General features: G+C 38.2%; 2 protein-coding genes across 3 annotated transcripts; both read left to right on the plus strand.

Annotated features, from left to right (window-relative positions):
* Positions 1-625: 625 nt before the first annotated feature.
* Positions 626-4,263, plus strand: stmn1b (stathmin 1b). The gene is made up of 5 exons (XM_057340980.1): positions 626-713; positions 2,330-2,375; positions 2,469-2,641; positions 2,754-2,945; positions 3,039-4,263. Exons 2-5 carry the CDS (start codon positions 2,360-2,362, stop codon positions 3,102-3,104), a joined length of 447 nt encoding a protein of 148 aa, XP_057196963.1. The 5' UTR covers positions 626-713; positions 2,330-2,359; the 3' UTR covers positions 3,105-4,263.
* Positions 4,264-5,095: 832 nt separating this feature from the next.
* On the plus strand, positions 5,096-10,778 carry paqr7b (progestin and adipoQ receptor family member VII, b). 2 transcript variants are annotated; one of them, XM_057340125.1, is made up of 3 exons: positions 5,096-5,290; positions 7,442-7,647; positions 8,538-10,778. In XM_057340125.1, the coding sequence occupies exon 3, from the start codon at positions 8,574-8,576 to the stop codon at positions 9,636-9,638; it is 1,065 nt and encodes a 354-aa protein (XP_057196108.1). In that variant the 5' UTR covers positions 5,096-5,290; positions 7,442-7,647; positions 8,538-8,573; the 3' UTR covers positions 9,639-10,778. The 2 variants fall into 2 exon arrangements, with proteins under 2 accessions (XP_057196108.1, XP_057196107.1); XM_057340124.1 differs by having other exon boundaries at positions 7,540-7,647.
* The last annotated feature ends 7,883 nt before the right edge of the window (positions 10,779-18,661 follow it).

The following is an 18,661-nucleotide window of genomic DNA, read 5'->3' on the forward strand; positions in this document are numbered from 1 at the left end:
ACTCAGCACAATACATTCTTCCAGCCTGAGTGCTGACACCATCAGCTCTAGCATTTAGCCAAGGTTTATGTCTCACAGTTACACAGTATTCACTGGGGCATCAGAATGAATTGAAGCAAAACAATTATCACTAAAGCCAAGTGAACTGTTAAGTAGCATAATGCTTCACGCCAAACAATTTGTTACAAGCATACTGTTGCTTTGCTCTAAGAACACTGTTTGACTGTAAACAGCTTTGTATGACTGCAGATGCAAGTTCCTTTATTATTGATGAAGAAATCTAACGTAGCTTGTACGTTACTTTTTATGATATACAACAAATCAAAAAGCTATGAAATACCATGGTAGACATCGTGGTTAAGATCGTTTTTAATGGTAAGGGTGCAGTTTAACAAGAGATATGAAGATGGTCCATGTCTGCAATTTATTCATGCAAAATGCACTATGAAAAAAATGACCTCTCCAAAAACAGCAACGTTTATAAATCTACTATGAGCCTATCAGGAGCGAGAGAGAACCCACAGATGAACCTGCACAGTACAAAGAAACGAATGCGAAACTACACATCCCATAATGCTCAGCTCGACGATGATTGGCCACATTCGAATGTGACGCAGCAGATTTTGGTCCTCTTTTGCGCGAACGCTTGATGCCGAGGCGGAGAGTCATCTGCGCGCGGTTGCATCCAGCTCTCATATCTAGTGCATCTAAAGGTAAGCGGCTTTCGTTGTTGTCAAAAATGAATATTGTGCATTGCATCGCAAACGTTTTTGTGTGACAGGCATTAAAAGTGTCAAGCGCATACTTTCAAGTGTTCACATTTGAAAATTTCATTGAGACGCATTTTCCCCCTTTTGGGGAGGGGGCGTCTAGATAATAGATTCGGACGTCTGAGCTATTCTGTTAGGTTATTAACAGAATATCTCACTATTTAATATACGCAATTCGAAAGTACATCAATAGCCATCGAAATTCACGTCGCTGAAGCGCCCGAAATTCGTTGAAATGTGGTTTTCGTCGTAGGCTAAAGGTGCACGAGGAGTCTCGTTCAGTTGAGTTTGGTATAGATCTTGCTGGTGCAAATGCTGTTACTACGTTATTGTTATTAGCAGGCTAAAAAAAGATGGCCTTTATTTGACCTAAAATCTCAAAACAGTCCACCTTTTCACCATTTATGAAATAAAATATGAGTTTACCTGGTCGGGTATGGACGTCTTTTGTCTTCGTTATATGTGCACGCGCTGAACCTGCTGTCACATTGTATTACCTTCATGTGCATCAGTGGCATTTGTTAATACACATTTAGCAATATGCATTTTGCATGTAGACACCGAGATTATTATATAAAAATGATAACGTCGATGCAGTAGAGTCTGGCGTGCAAACGGAGAGATTTGGGTGTGATCTGGTGTGCTAGAAACGGGTGACACGCTGATCCATAACGTCGTTTTTTCGATTGCGTTTCGCAGTAGCATGATTTTCTAACTTAGTCTTATGCAATATAGTATACAGTAGTTTGTGGCATTATTTATTTCATGTCATAATAATCTGTTATTAAGAGGGTTCAGGGTGTATCTCAGCCATCTATTGTCTCCAGATGAGATTCGTAATCCCACCGGACAGACACTAGGGCTGAATGCTTATTTTCATCCATCGAGTGATCGAGTTTTCCCTGTTGACAGGTTTTAATGAAGGTGACTTGTTTTCCTAATGCTTAATATCTGACTGTACACCGAAAGAGCCGAAGGATGGCTGCTTTTGTTGTCTTTGTTCGGTTCTTACGCAACAACCCCTTTGTTTTCTCAATTTCTCAATGGCCGTTTGGATCACCCTACACAAGAGATTGTTTGTCTCTAAGATGAGATGTTTTCTCTAAATTTCATCCCAGCTTTCATGGACATCCAATATTGTACATTGTAATTGAACGATTATCGTTTAATTGGCTGATGGCAGCATCGTCTGATAGATGGCTGGCAGGGATTTGATTTTTTCTTGGCTTTCAGTATAAAGAATATATTGCTTATTGGCAATGCAATACGCCATCGTTTTTGCTTTATACTCTCATTTTCTTGCCTTGATTCCAAAATATATTATTTACAAATTAATTATACATGACTATTGTGAAGCCACTCCCAAAACCCTAGTAGTAGTTTCTCAGCACATGTCTCAGTATGAATGTATAAAGAAAAAGCTGATGTTTGTTAACAGTGGGATTTAGGGATCCACTTATGGTTAAAAGAAAGCACCGTTGAAGCATGAGTTGTTTTCATGATCACACAAGTGCCAACATTGTCGATTTCTTATATTATCTTGTGCTTTTATTTGGCAGGTGTGCGAAACCGTCAAGGTTTGAAGTGCAATGGCGTCCTCTGGAGGTGGGCTGGAGATTACATCTGTAATCTAGATGAAGTCATTCTGCAAAGATGAATGAACATGGTTTATTAAACGGAATGCCATTTCGTTTACAGATATTCAGGTTAAGGAACTAGACAAGCGTGCCTCAGGACAGGCTTTTGAAGTCATCCTGAGTCCATCGGCCCCAGATGCCAAGGGTGAATTTCCCCTGTCCACTCCCAAGAAGAAGGAGGTATCTCTGGACGAGATTCAGAAAAAACTGGAAGCGGCAGAGGAGAGACGCAAGGTAAACATTAACACGCACACAGTACCTGTGCAAGCATCAGAGGTTTAATGTTTGGTTATTTAATAATGAATCGCATGTAGGTCATGCATTCTCCCTCTTTGACTCCTATTAGAACCACGAGGCAGAGGTCCTGAAGCACTTGGCTGAGAAACGAGAGCATGAGAAAGAGGTCCTTCAGAAAGCAATGGAAGAGAACAACAACTTCAGCAAGATGGCAGAGGAAAAGCTTAACCAGAAAATGGAAGCCAACAAGGAAAACCGCACAGCACGCATGGCAGCTATGAATGAGAAATTCAAGGAGAAGGTATGTATAAATGTCTGCATATATATAATATACATTGCAATTCGTTAATTCTGTTTTGAATCAGATATCGCATAATGAATGTTTGTTTTTTAGGACAAGAAGCTCGAGGAGGTACGGAAGAACAAAGAAACGAAAGATGAGGCCGAGGGTGACAACTAAGGGCCCGCTTTCATTTTCCTTTTCGTTTAGGGTATAGTATTGGGTTTTTTAATGTATCCAAAGATTTATTTTTTGTTCCATTACATGGCCAGTTTCCCGTGTTTGGATTCATGTACTTGCCACTTTTTTATTAAGGGGTTTCGATGAAAAGCTGGTGCACAACATACTTTTCATCAGTTTGTGTGTATTCAGATGTCTTTCATCATCCCTTCCAACCTGTAGATTTGTCCAGCTGCAGCTCTATAGCCTTTAAAAGAGCCGTGTTTTACTGATAGGGAAGCATGCCTGTGTTATGCATAGGTCTAATATATACTTGGTATATTGCATTGTGCAAGTCTACCTGTTTCCTTGTATGTCAATTTGAGCTTAATAAAGTTGCACAGTTGTTTGTTATTGTGTCAGTTTTGCCGCTGCCTCTTTGTTAAGCAGCCAGTCAGTGTAATATGAAGTAAAGTAACTTCATGAAATGTGGGCACTATGGAGTTTAATAGCAGTTCATTCTATATGGAAATAGGTTTTTGGAAACTTTTTGATATGCTCTTTGTAGTCTTAGAGTTAACACTAAACATTTTGGCATCCACAGTTATTTCTTATTCATACATTTGTAGTGATTTACGCCGAACAAAACCATCTGTTGTGCTCCTGTGAGAAATTTGATGTTATTTAAAAGATTTGAAAGTATACAAAAATCTTTATTATGTGTTCAACAGTCATACAGAAAGTCTGCTATGTTGCAACTGTTTCATTGCTGTAGCACTGAGCAAAAAGAGACTGTATGTGAACTGTACTGACATCTAGTGGTTATAAGTTTGTCGACACGGTATTAGAAAAAACGTTTCCAAAAGCATCTCTCCAAACGACTTTAGTAATGCTAAAATGGTGTTTGTTTGTTAAAAACAGTGTAAAAACCTGCATGCAAATGTATGGCAGTTGTAAAACAGCTTTGCAATCCACTGTGATCAATGGCTTGTTGTTCACATGCTGTCACATGCGTTCTGAAATAGTGCATCGATCTGTTCTAAGATGAATTATACCATATTTCCAAATTCTTAACTCCCTTAGTAGAAGCAATTACATGCATCCAAAAAAGTACATCATGTCTAGTAACATGTTGTATGAATACATGTTTTTCTAAGTGAATAAAATCAAAATCGAATCACTTGCTTGTCTGTGTGGTAGAAATCAAGAAATCATTCATCAAAAACAAATCACCAGCCACTGTTATTGCTATTCCTGGATATAGTTATGACATATTTAATCACTCAAAATATTGTAGATAGAAATGCCATTTCATTGGGTAGTTTGCTGAAAACTCGCCTCGAGAACTCTTTACCACTGGAAAGGAAGCAGGAGCTACAACAAACTGAAGATGACATTTTTTGGTCTGTCTTGTTCGACAAAGTGGATGGGAATGTGCTACTGTTAACCGAGAAAGTACTATTTTGTTTTACTGTGTCTAGATTTACAAAGAAAAACATTGTTCCTCTGTTACCACTGACTTAATTGACAAACACTCATTGTCAGCCAGAGAGCTTGTGTGGGCGATGAAATAAGCACGAGAAATAAACAACAATGCACTCTCAATATGTTGACAATAGCTAGGCGAATGATAACAAAATTGCATTTGCGGTCAAGAGGGGACTTTGGGGGAAGTCTGGTTATTAAAATGACCAACAATGATATTAAAATGCATATACACCTCCCCAGTATGCCATTCACTGTACTCCTGTGGCTTTTGTCCCAAAACTAGTCAAAAATATAACACACACGAGCACAATTGTAGTTACCTCATTGTGAGGTCTCGTTGCTTGCCACAGCCCTGAATCGCCTTTTAATGAAGAGCTATGGAGGCGGTATTAAAAGAAGAAACTAGATGCAGACGTCACAGGGCGTTGCTACATCAGGGAGTGTCTCCTATTGGCTAGTCACGGTGATCAACGACGATGACGCTACTATCTATAGCCTTTCTGATTGTACGATTTTCCTGTCAATCTACAATCTTTGCATAACGCCCATCTGACTGACAGCGGTACTGCAGAGCTTGAAGGAGCCTCTTGCTCTCAACAAATTCTATTGCGATTTTTTCCCATCATGATATTTCATTTGTTTAAGTTTGTTTCCCAGAGACGCATATGAAGGCGCGGATAAATGCACAGCAGTGGCTGAGGGGATTATCCTCTTTAAAGGTAAACCAGTTCATTTACCGATTTTGTGTTCACGGAAAGAATAAACGTAACGTTACAAATAAACCATCAACATGCACCACATCTGAGTTTTTAAAATCATAGCTTGGCAAAACGGGGTTTTTTTGACACGCGCCGAATTTGTGTAGAAACGGGGATAGGCTAATAACCGTCTACAGCGGTGATAAAATTACGTCTATTATTTTCGACAGCTGTGTAAACATCTGAACCGCTTAAGCTAGTAAACGTTTTTGATTAATGCGGGCACCTGTAGATGTATATTTTTCTGTAAACGTTTTATTGTTGCGCTTCCGGCGTCTCACGTTTCTATTCGAGATTTTACGCAAGGAACGGCGTGAGGGTGTGGGGGGTTCATTTGCCTTTCGGGATGCCATCACTAAATTATTCACAATATTTTGCCGACCACCTCATCATAAAATCGTGTTTTTATTCCTAGGTATATTTTTTTCTGCTATACATTGTGGTCCAACTGAGGTTTTTCTGTTCTGTTTAATGTGTGTAACGTTACACGAGGATGTTCATCCAGAAACTGATGTTACGCAAGCGATGATGTCATTTCTGTGTCAAGATCTCACTGCTTAACATTACGTGCAGTCATTTTCAGGTTTTACAGGTTTTTTGTCCTTTACATTCGTGTCATTCCGTGTAAATTTTTTTTTTTTAAAGAAAACATACACAGTGATGCAAGCCAAAGCATTACACGCAATGTACGGTATAAATATTTACTGATCAGTATATTTACTAAAAATACGATATTATTTCTACATCGACATTGATGGATTTTTTTTGATTTAGCATTCCTCGTTGCAGTATGCCAGTGCTGTCTGTTTAAAAGTTGATAAAAGCACTTTTATTTCCTTTTTCAAAGTGCAAAAGATGTGTTAAACATTTCGGGTTCTTAACAAGCTTGACTTTTGGTGTCTGCAATAAAGCCCTAACATTTAGGTATTTCTTTCACCTGGGAAAAAAACACAAAAATGAAAATTCTTAGCTCGGAGACCTCTGTTTAAGTTGACACAGAAATGACTTGTGAACGATGAGCATTCATAATGAACCATGATCATTTAGTTACATTGCTTTCATAAAAGAAATGACATTGAAACACACTGTTTAAATGAAATAACAATGAGCAATATAGTATTTTAGCATTTATTGATTTTTGTTGATGTTACTGTAGCTAATGCCAATACAATTGTTCATGTTAGTTCAATGTTTGCATTTACCCATGTTAACAGTTTCACCTTTTGATTTTAAATATGTATTAGCAGGGTTTTGTCCTGGCTCAAAATGAGGCGGAGGTGGTGCCATCCTGATCTTGTACACACACACGTAGGCCTACCGTACCTTTAAGTGGCTTAACCAAAGTGACTTTGAGTTTGACATATTAAAAGTTCTAATAAAATTAGATAAAAATGACAATTATTAAGTTATATAAAACATTACTTTTATTCAACCAAACAGATTTTTTTTTAAATCAAATAAAGCTTTTTATCATTTTCAACTAACTTTCAGCCCACAATAGCCAACTGAATTAACCAGTCTTACTTAATGAGCAAAGCTCATTCACATCTTGCGTTCTCTGTGGTTCACTTTAAATGATTCAAGGATCTCTTATATTCGTTAGTGACTGAAAAGTTCAATAGTTTAAATGAATCGTTTCGAATGAGTCATTCGTGTGCGAGTCGTTCTGAACGCAATGTGCGTTCATACTGGCGAACTCGCTGTGTACAGTATACGCTGATTCAACGATCCAACTGCACAGCTAAAGACATTACAATGATGTACGTAATGTTAATTTAAGAAATTTCAAGAAATTAAAAGTAGTTAGATGCAAAACAAACAGCCGTGAAACACGGGCTGACTCTTGTTCTGCAACTCTTTTTAGCGCCTCAGTGTGCTGATAACGAAACAGCCTCCACTGTGGCGTAACTAGTGATGGATCGTTCTTGAACGATTCGTTCATTTTGAACGAATCTTTAATTGTGACTCGGGAAGAACGAGTCGTCTCGGGGAGTGATTCGTCCAGTCGCGCATGCGCATTGCGCAACATTCTATGGGTCCTTTGACAAAAGAACGAACGACTCGAACCCGAAGACTCGAGAGGTGAACTAATCAATTCTCTTTCCGGCTCAGACGGCATTGGTAAAGCATAGGGGGCTGTCACGTGATGAACGAACGACTCGAACCCGAAGACTCGAGAGGTGAACTAATCAATTCTCTTTCCGGCTCAGACTGCATTGGTTTAGCTTACGAAGCTGTCACGTCGTGAACGAACGAGTCAAACCCGAGGACTTGTCAGATAAGAGGTGTGGTGAGCTGATCATAGACTAAAGACCCAGGTAAACAATGAATTAATCTTTTCTGTTTCTTACAGCATTATAGTTTTGTATTGTTTGTAATGTGATCAACGTTTGCATAAGTAGTAGATGTGTTAGGAAAGTAACATGTAACATTTGAATTATATTTTGCTAAAATGAACGAAATGAACGATATGACTCGAAAAAAGATTCGTTCATTTTGCTGAACGAGACTCAAAGGTCCGAGTCAGTAAAATGATCCGAACTTCCCATCACTAAATGTAACTGCAATTACAAATGACAGTCTGTTAAATGCACGCAGCATTTCTTGTGAAGACTCACAACATAGTTTTGGCGAGAGCCTGAGGCGGAACGACATATTTGGCGGAGGCGGCCGCCTCCAATTTCTCTATGCAGGAAAAACCCTGATTAGTAATGAATTAACACATGCTCTAAACGTTTTGTTTCTTGTTAGTTCATGTTAGCTAATACATTATTGTTAACAAATACACATTATTGTGAATGTTAGCAGCATTAGAAGATTACTGTAATTTATACATTTTTATGCATAAAATATGTCTGTGAAAACCAGGCTCGAGTCCCCTAATCTAATCCATCAAATTAGATTTCAATCTTTCACATGGCCTTACTGAGTCGATACTAAACATATCAAGGTTATATTTTCACAGTACATTTTTTACATTATGATTTTATAAAGATAAAAATAACTTTACCTGGGTTATTAACTACAGACTGGGACACATATATGAATATAAATAAGCTAACCACCCTAAATAGTTAGATAAGGAAACGTCATATATTTACAAACTGTTAAATTCAGATTTCTTTTTTATGAATGCAATATGTTTGAAGCCGTTAAAATGCACAACAATAGTTATATTTAACTGTTCTTGAACACTTTTCCCAAACAGATCTCAAAATAGACTGCTGCTTGCTTAGTTCCCACCATGGCGACGGTTGTGATGGAGCAGATTGGGCGGCTGTTTATCAACGCGCAGCAACTTCGTCAGATCCCACGTTTCCTGGAGTCAGCCTTCCCTACTTTGCCTTGTACTGTTAGGATCACCGATGTGCCGTGGGTTTTCCGTGAGTCACACATATTTACGGGCTACAGGCTGCCTGACCAGAGTTGGCGCTACTACTTCCTTACTCTGTTCCAGAGGCATAATGAGTCTGTAAATGTGTGGACACACCTGCTGGCCTCCCTCATCATCTTAGTCAAGTTTCAAGAGCTTTCCGAAACGGTGGACTTTCTGCGAGACCCTCACGCCCAGCCGCTTTTCATCTTGCTCCTAGCCGCGTTCACCTACCTGGCCTGCAGCGCTCTGGCCCACCTGCTCTCGGCCAAGTCTGAGCTGTCCCACTACACATTTTATTTTTTGGACTACGTGGGCGTAGCTGTATATCAATACGGCAGCGCCCTGGCCCATTTCTACTACGTAGTCGAAGAAGATTGGCACGGCAAAGTGCGAAGCTTTTTCCTGCCAGCTGCAGCCCTTCTGGCCTGGCTGTCGTGCACAGGGTGCTGCTACGGAAAGTACGCCAGCCCGAGCTTGCCTAAATTCGCTCATAAGCTATTTCAGGTGGTGCCCTCTGGCCTGGCCTACTGTTTAGATATCAGTCCAGTGTTGCATCGCATTTATAAATGCTATAGCTCTGAACAGGGCTGTGCCGATCAGGCAGTGATTTACCACTGCCATCAGGTCCTCTTCTTTTTGATTAGCGCCTACTTCTTCTCGTACCCTGATCCCGAGCGCTGGTTCCCAGGATGCTGCGACTTCATCGGACAGGGCCATCAGATCTTCCACGTGTTCCTTGTGCTCTGCACCCTAGTGCAAATTGAAGCGGTACGACTGGATTACAGCGAGAGGAAAACTCTCTATGAACGTCTCCATGGTGACTTGGCTCACGATGCGGTGGCTCTCTTCATCTTCACGGCTTGTTGCAGTGCACTCACTGCCTTCTATGTGCGCAAACGTGTCAAGGCGTATCTAGAAGAAAAGCAGGAGTAGATAGAGGGATGAGATAACATTGCTTGCACATGTATAAGAGATTGCACTGGTCTTCGACAACTAACCTAATGAGAACAAATCCATTTTTCAGTGCATCTTATATTTGTCGTGAGTGGTTTTGTTCTTGGTCTGCAATGCATTTTGAATCAGCTGCTCTCTGTTTACCAAACTGGTGACATGCTTTAAAACTGCATTACAATTCCAAAGTGGCACATAAACAAGATTCCAAAACCTAGTGAGCTGCCTACATAGACAAAGGCTGATACAAAAGGTAGCCAAGTTAAAGATGAAATCTGTCATTTTTTTGTTGGATAAAAACAACAATTATTTATTGAGCAAGTACATTAAAGCAGAGGTTTCTGCCAATCGTATATTAATCTGGAGTACCTATAGAGAACGTGAAGCTGATGTCACGCCTTATGTTGCAGTGGCGCCGCCATCTTGGGAGGATAATACTCCACTGCTATTATTGTTTTGATATGTACCGTATCTTGTTTTGTTTGACATATGGAGAAATGGAAAGTGAAAGAACCATGGGCTTTTCCTGAACGACTCTGCGTAATGCTATTGCAGTTTTTAAAACAGCAAGACCGACCTACCATAGTTATATTTCCTAATCAAACAAGAAAAACAAAACACTGCATTGAGCGCACTACCAGCCATCCTCCCAAGATGGCGCAACATTCAACACGGCGCGACGTCGATTGACAAGCTCTATAGAGTACTAGCCTACTGCATATTTCTAATCTTCGAAGAGTATTTAGTTTGATCAAATATATCAAACCCAAACGAGGCCTAGGGGGGTGGTTCGAGCACAGAAATACTACGTGATACGTCCAACTCGTTTTTTCACAAGTTGACCATGTTAAGCATGAGAAGCCAGCATGTTTAACATTGTAAAGAAGTCAGAATGCATGAAACACTGTTGCACCACCCCTTTAAAGAATCAGTGTTCAAAATGGTCTCTATATCTTATCATGATTTCCAACGGTAAGCTTATAATAATGATTCACAGTGTGCGCTGTTGGGTCTGATTTCACAAGGTATATCAGGTTTGACGTCATTCAACTTCGATCTACATAAAAATAAGTACATAAAGTAAACTGCAAAATTTGAAATATCCTTTACAGAGAATATAATCCCAGAATGCATTGTGGTAAGGGCAGTAAAAAAATCCTTCAAAATGTAATGGCTGAGGTGAAAGAAATGTTCACATTACTACTGAAAAGTATATAATTGAACTTCAAAATATGCTTATTTTTCACAGTGTTTGTGCGCTCTGTATTTTTTACGTTTAGAGTATTCTGCCATTTTCTTAATAACTGTACATCAAACTCAGTTAAAAATTAATTGCAAGTCTCTGCATGCTTTATGTAGTGCGTACTTATGAGTTTCCATGCCTTAAAAGGCAGCTGCTGATGAAAGCAATATGGCAGCCCATTGGGTTTTGGAACTGAGCTATAGTCTAATCAAAATAGATGAAAAGGTTTGGACTTTAAACTCTTAAACTGAACTGTTTGACAAGCGCCGTTAATCCTTTTTATACCTGTCATTTATGTGTGGTCTGTGAGAGATATCAGCATTTTTGTTGAGAGATTAGTAGATACATACAGTAGTGTAGGACTGGCACTATGGTACTTGCATTATGTCTCTTAATGCAACCTTCACCTATGTGCATAGATCCACAGGCGCAGCGTGCTGCTCGGACTTAAGTTATAAAACAATCTGTTGTGTTTGACACGATTCTTTTGTATTTTCAGCTTCACTTCATGCCTCAACACAACAGAATGCAAATCAGTGTCAAAATGACTTCTGACTTGCCTTACGGCGTGTCCTAGCTGTTCAGAGCTTCATTTATAATGACCTGCGAAAAGCAATCGATTAGTGTTTTGTACGTCATGCACTGCCTGTCTTTGAGTTCAGAGAGAGCTAAAATATGGAGGACCATGTTATTTAAACTCTGACGGAATTATCAGATATTTGTGTCATTAATTTGAGACAAAATTCACAATTGCCGATATAGGCACTATTGTGGATCTTATGAGACGAGTCAAGAAGTCCCATCCATATTTCTCTACAAAATCAAAGAAACTTACCTTAAAGATTGCGGTAATTAAGATTTAGCTGATAAACACAACTTAAAAATGATGGGAATAATAAAACATCACATTTTGCTAATTTGTCCTGAATATAATTTCACAAAATAGCCTGTTTTGATTTTGCGGTGAAATATAACTGGGGCATTTCTGAACAGGCTTTGGAGGGTTCACGCGCCTATCTCACATCTTTATGATTTTCAGATACAATAGAAAATTGCTCAAGACCTTTTTTCGAAAAACAACGAATGACGCCCTTCATCGTTTTGTTGCTCCTTTTGCACACAAGGGCTATAACTTCGGCCTTTCCTCATAATACCCTGATGTGAATGCCTATGCATAAGCAGACTTTTCTATTAGACGTTCAGCACTTTATTTCAAAATAACAGTCTGAGCGTCAAAATTAATGTGTTAAATGTGTATTCTAATGTGCCTGGCTACCTGCATGCGTCATTGTGTGTCAGTATGCATTCAGGTGCTCGTGTGCGCATTGTTGAATGTACGGTATACGTGTACCTATGAGAGATGGCTACTTATAGAAAGGATATGAAGGCTCCGTCTGACCCTGTCTGGCCTTTTATGAAATTCACCCAGCCATGTACCACATGCCGTTTGTAGTTTCTCCTATTAAACTAACATACAAACCAAGAAGCATGTAAATGGAGTCGTGATAAACTGTATTTCCTCATCCGATAACACGTGGGGCAGCAGGCCAGTTTTAACAGCACCAGCAGACAACAATGATGTCACAGATGACCGACACTAATGATGTGATTGACATGTTTGCTTGTCAGTTGACTGAAAATAAATGAGAATATTCTGGGTAAATATGTTGGAAAATGATCTCACAGCGGGTGCAAAGACTATAGAATTTCTGATGCGTTTAGTCTAGTGGTCAGGGGTCTGTGATTTGATCAGATAATGATATTCGGTAGCTATTCATTTCTGTTGTACCAGCCTATGTACGATCCAACACAACGTACCACAAACCCTCTGAAATCTCAATGGGCCACTCTGACGTCGCCAAGAAAAACAACAGATGAGATCATCTCCTGGCACGACCAGAATATGACCTAAGCTTTAGTTTCCGTAATGCTCACGTGGTAATGTGGGGAATTTACTTTGCAAATGACTTTAAACTGTTTATTTCTTGAATTCTGTACTAATCTACTCACCCTGAAGACACTTTCAGAGTCTGAACAGACTTAACATGACCACGACTAGAGTTAGCTTTAGAGAATGTTTCTTTTGTATTGTAATTAACGGAAAGGATTGATTGACTTTCTTGACTTATAGCAATGATTTTGTTCAGTACTCAACCACGAGCATTTATAGCACTGAACGAACGGTCACGTTTCTGCTACGGTGCAGAACAGGAACAATAAAGACTGATGTTAACCTAAACTTTACTGTTGTGTGTGGAAACGACTGTGTTGATGTATGGTATTTAAGGAAATAAACTATAATTCACACATTCTGCATTGTGTTTCTTGTTTGGGCAAAAAAACAAAGTCTAGACTTTTCTGGTGAATGTACACAGTAAGAAATATGAATTAGACAGAAATATCAAATCACAATTTTGGCCAACAAAAAACTGCACATTTATTTTTGCAAACGTCAACTTGATGAAAATGTAATGAATACAAATGACAGCGAGCTAACATTCAAAAGAAAAAAAAACACCATGGCCCGGTTTCACAGACATGGCTTAGCTTAAACCAGGACTTTACCTTATTTAAATTAGGATAGTTGCTTTTATTAAAATGCCTTATAAAAACATTACTGGTGTGCATCTTGAGACAAAACAACGGCAATGACACATTTTAAGATGTGTCCGAGCAATTTATTTTCAGTTTAGACAGCTCAAACTTTCATTTTAGTCTGGGACTATAGTCTTAAGCCTTGTTTTAAACCGGGCAAAATATTCTTGTGCTATAAGCCTGAATATACTAGAGTGGTTTGTTTGCGTGCCCAAAAGCTCGGCCTATTGCAAAAACATTACTGCAAACTATATTTTTAGTGTTATAAATAGAGCTAAACCTAAAAATGGTTTTAAAATTATGCAGTTAAACTCTCATAATATTCATTTTACTTCTGCATTTATGAGGATTGTGTAAACTATAAATTGACATGTAGATTTTTTTCTAAATGACTGAAATGACTAAGTGCTTTTTAAAATGATTACAATAATTGCAAACACTCAAAACAAGAGGCATGTAACATTGATAATTTTGCAAAGTTTTACGTAATTGTGATATGAATGTAATACAATTAAAACTAGACATTTTGCATCATATGCATGTTTCTAAAGCTTATCTGGTTCATGGATTGTCATCTTTCATCAACAATGTGTTCATCACACATCATCATTTTCTAGTGAATTATTTTTGATCATATTCATTACTAATTCTAATAATGCTCTCAAATTGGTTGAATGAATTTGACAATAAAAGCTTCTAACGCTAAAGGTGCCATATATACATCTACCACACGATGGCAGTCTTGTCAACGACAAAACATATTGCACAACCTAAGGCAAACGCAAACGTTTTGTGCATAATCTTTTGAAGCCATTTGTAATCACATCATACTTATTTAAAGCAGAATCTCTATATTATAATACAAAAGCTTTTCGTACGTGACATATTTTATGTACAAACCGGAGTACACCCAGTTCTCACTATAGAGTGGTTTGTTATTCTCTTTCTTGTGGAAACGTTGGAAGCATGGGACTTTGTCGCGGACCTCTCAGGAGGAGGTCATGGCTGGACACATAACATTCAACTTCAGATCACATTCATCTGAGCTGCAAGGTCCATTTCAAGGCCAGTTAGTCATTCTTGTGTTGTTCATGATACACAGTAGCACCGAGCACTATAACTCACACTGACATCTTTTCTGGATTTAATATATGCTCCTGTTCCTCTCCAGCCACTCACTTGTTTTTCTTTCTCTCTTGCCTTCTGTATACAACCCTTTTATTAAACAACATTTTTTTGTCTACACACTTTGATATTCTGGTCCTGGAATGAAGATGTTGCTCTGGGCCTCTTTCATTTACCACGTTAATGTATTTTAATAATTGACCTTTTTATCAGAATTGTTCTATGCACTCTACACAATATATTGTATATATTAATATTAACATGTATGATGTGCATTATAGCTTGATAGAATAATCTAGATTCACTAACAGAAGTTTTACATCTCTCTGTATTTTGGAAATTCGTCTGAAACAGTCATGTCATTTCATTTGAACATGCCATTCTTGCATCAGAATTATGGTGGACAGGGAGGGCTTTCATATCTAAGGTTCAATATCTTTCTCAGATGTGATTTCCGAACGCCGTGAATCTCTACAGATTAGGGGTGCATTTCATTCCAAAGTTACCATCCTATTCCTTACGATGACTTTATTTTGAACACTTTCTACGTTTTATTTGGAACATGAATGGGGCATCATTTACTGTATGTCTTTTCTAAAGTGTGTAAAGGAGTCATTCTCGTAATGAATTGTGAGAAAACTTGAAGACAGCGTGATGTTTAGAGGTCAGTCAGAACAGACTGGCTTCCCATGACTTTGGTTCTCTAACTGTTTGTGAAAATAGCTCTTAAGCACTCAGGGGAACCCGGATTGTGCATCATGCTCCAACTATTATTATCAAATAATGAGGTGACCGGAAGAGCAAAACAAAGTATGAGTAATATCATTTTTTACAACATCATTAAAACAAGGCTTTACTTTATGGTCTTGCCATCTGGGTGGTTCGGACTGAATGAACTATACAATCATTTTTCTTTTGTTAAATGGGTCATCATGCATGCACAAAGGTTTGGAACAGCTACCAAAATAAATGAAATCCTTAAAATATTGCGTTTACTGTATAGGTACAACAGTGCTAAAGATTCTCTAAAGTAACTAACAACTTTTTATATGCATTGCAAAATTGTTCTGATCTGAGAGGTTGATTTCAAGGTCATTTGATTAAACACGAAATCATTTTTAAATGAATTTGACGATCTCTGAAAGGACATGTCTTCCGTTTTACTCTTAAATGACTGTGCTTTAGTAACTGTAGAATAAATGAAAATGCACTGTATTTGGAGTAAGAAGCCCTGTTGTTGCAGCTGAAGGCCCCACATGAAAAGACCAAATCAAGGCCAAAAAGACTATTAGGCTGGCAAAGGTGGAAGATGCAGAAAACCTGTAATGCAACAAATTAGTATGCAAAACCGGGAGGTACTGAGGACGTGCAAAGTGACCCCCATTAACCGCTTCAATCTTGATGGAAATTCATTTGTTTTGTAGCTCCATACCGAACTAAAAGCAAAATAATACAGGAGTTCTTTCAAAACACCCAAGAGGTTATGAAAAGCCAAGGTAAAATTGTAACACCATTTTGTTACACAAGTTATTTTGAACAAGCATGCACTTTAATAAAAAATATTTTTTTGGCCATCAAACGCGGTGTGAACAGAAATAAACACTTTCTGTTTTCCTGCCCCGTTGTACCTTAGAAGAACAAATAATACATTCAAACACTGAAGTGCGGACAGGACTGCATGTGCTCACAAAACACATTGCCGGAAGAGAAGATAAATGTAAGAGTTAATGAAAAGGTGAAAATTAAAGGGATAGTTTACCCTTAAATGAAAATCCGTTCATCAGGCCATTTCAAACCTGTATGACTTTAGAAGATATTTTGAAGAAAGTCGGTAACCAAACAGCATGCACCCCATTGATTTCCATTGTATGGACACGAAACCATTGAGACATTTCTCAAAATATCTCTTTTAAGCTCCACAGAAGAAAAAGTCGTATACACAGCATGAACTATCCCTTTAAGAGCAATCACATCATTGTTATATCTTTCCACGCACGCACGCACGCACGCACGCACACACACACACACAAAAAGGCAATTTATTGGACCAGGACCGCTGACAAACATGAAATCTATGAAGTCTGATGTTTATTGTACTCTCATTCAGTGTGTTTCCATAAACAAGTGATCTCTTCCTTTCACTCACTGTAAATGATGTATATCAAATCATGTAAGTCACGGAGTGCATTCACAGAAAGCTCTATTTTCCGCTATATCCAGCCAAAAATCATTGCATCTAAAAGTGTAAATTGGCTCCGGACATATATATATGCGCGCTGATGAATTCGCGCTGATGCATTATATGGTTAGAGGGTTCTAAATCATACAGGCGAGATGGGCGTAATCACCTTGCCGGCTGCTTCCTGTCTTCTAACTATCAATTCCCTCTCTTGTCTCCATCAATTTTCCTCTCCAAATGTCTCCTTAACTCTCTCTCTCCGTTTTATTCCTCCCTCCGTCCAGGAGCCTCACCCATCTCCACGTTCGAAGCTCCCTTTTCTAAATGTTCCATTTGGTCTGTCACACAATGATTTGTATCAAGGTTGGCGAGGTAATATCAAGAGAATGTAATTAAAGATCTCAGCAGCCGGAGAGATCTCTTTGTTGAAAGTTATTAAATCGCTCGCCCCTTTCATGGCGAAAGCCACCTCTTCGCTGCCTTTTCTGCCAAACGGTCCGTCTCCTGTCCGAGATTGGCCCTCTTCCTTCTTTTGTTGTTTCTGCATTTCTATCGTGTTCTACCTTTTCATTATCTTGGCGAGAAAGCCCACGGGCAGAAATCAATATATTCTTCTATTTATTAATCCCTTCAAGCATGGAGATTCAACGTATGTGCAAGCCTGCACACGTCTGCCTCAACGTGATACAAAACTTCTGCTTTTCTAACACTTAAATGTGCCTGAGGCTAGCGGCTAATCCACAGGGCATTATGTAATTCAGGAGGATAATGTGTGAGAGGTCTGAGAAGTTTCAATGGTCGAAAGCTTTTGGTCAGCTTACATTGCTAGGGCATGGAAGGGCTTAACAGTACATTGAATGTGGAGCAGTGCTGAAATAAACCCTTAAGGTGTCACCATGAACAACTATTCAATGGTACAGAATTAACTACAAAAAAAAGCTGTTAAATGTATAGTTCACCCAACACTGAAACTTGAGTAAAAGACCTTTAAGAAGATTTACTCATGCAGTACAAGTTAGCATATGATAGAAGTAGTAAAGTAATATTAAATGTACTTGTGTATCAAAATTACACATAAATACAGATCAAAGTGGTCAGAGGAACGCTTTCAATATTTAAAAATGACTGTAGCTAACATTTATTTAGATCACCTTCTTACAAAGTTGTTCCAGGCTTGATGATGAAAATAATAAAGATATTTTTATTTCTTTTGATGCCACATTGCCTACAATTGTTAGTAAATTGATCAGAATGAATATTTAAATAAAGTAACATGATTTGCTTCCATCAAAAAGCACTGATGCGTAATTTCTAAAAGCAATGAGCTCCCATTTTTTCACTGAAGAAAAACGGCCATTAGGACTTTAGCCAACTTGGCTAAAACTAGAAATGAAATGATTAAAGGACCCCAAAGCTTGTGTAGGTACGGTATGTTGTGTTTTTACGAAAATGCTATTGATTATGTTCTTGTTATGCAAACGGTGAGTAAAAAGAATATGTTTATACATTATTGTATCATAGTCTGTCATTTGTTCTAAAGATTTGATTAAAATCTAAATATTATTATTACGTCAACTAAACGAAAATGATTAATGCTACCTTGCAGAAACAAACTGCAATAAATTTAAGTAAAAATGATGAATTAAGCACGAATAAAAACTAAAAGAATCTCAAAATAAATGAGCAGTGTAAATAATAAACAAAGCACAATAAAATGACAAAAGCACAAAATAAAAAACATAAAAACAAAAAAATAGTCAAAATATGAATAAATATTTGACAAATAACACAAAATATGAATATAACTACAACTGAAAACAAAACTATAACTAATCAATATTCATTTACAGCTCAGCCTCTTCA

Source organism: Triplophysa rosa, linkage group LG8, assembly GCF_024868665.1.
Source record: "Triplophysa rosa linkage group LG8, Trosa_1v2, whole genome shotgun sequence".
NCBI classification, from domain to species: Eukaryota; Metazoa; Chordata; class Actinopteri; order Cypriniformes; family Nemacheilidae; genus Triplophysa; species Triplophysa rosa.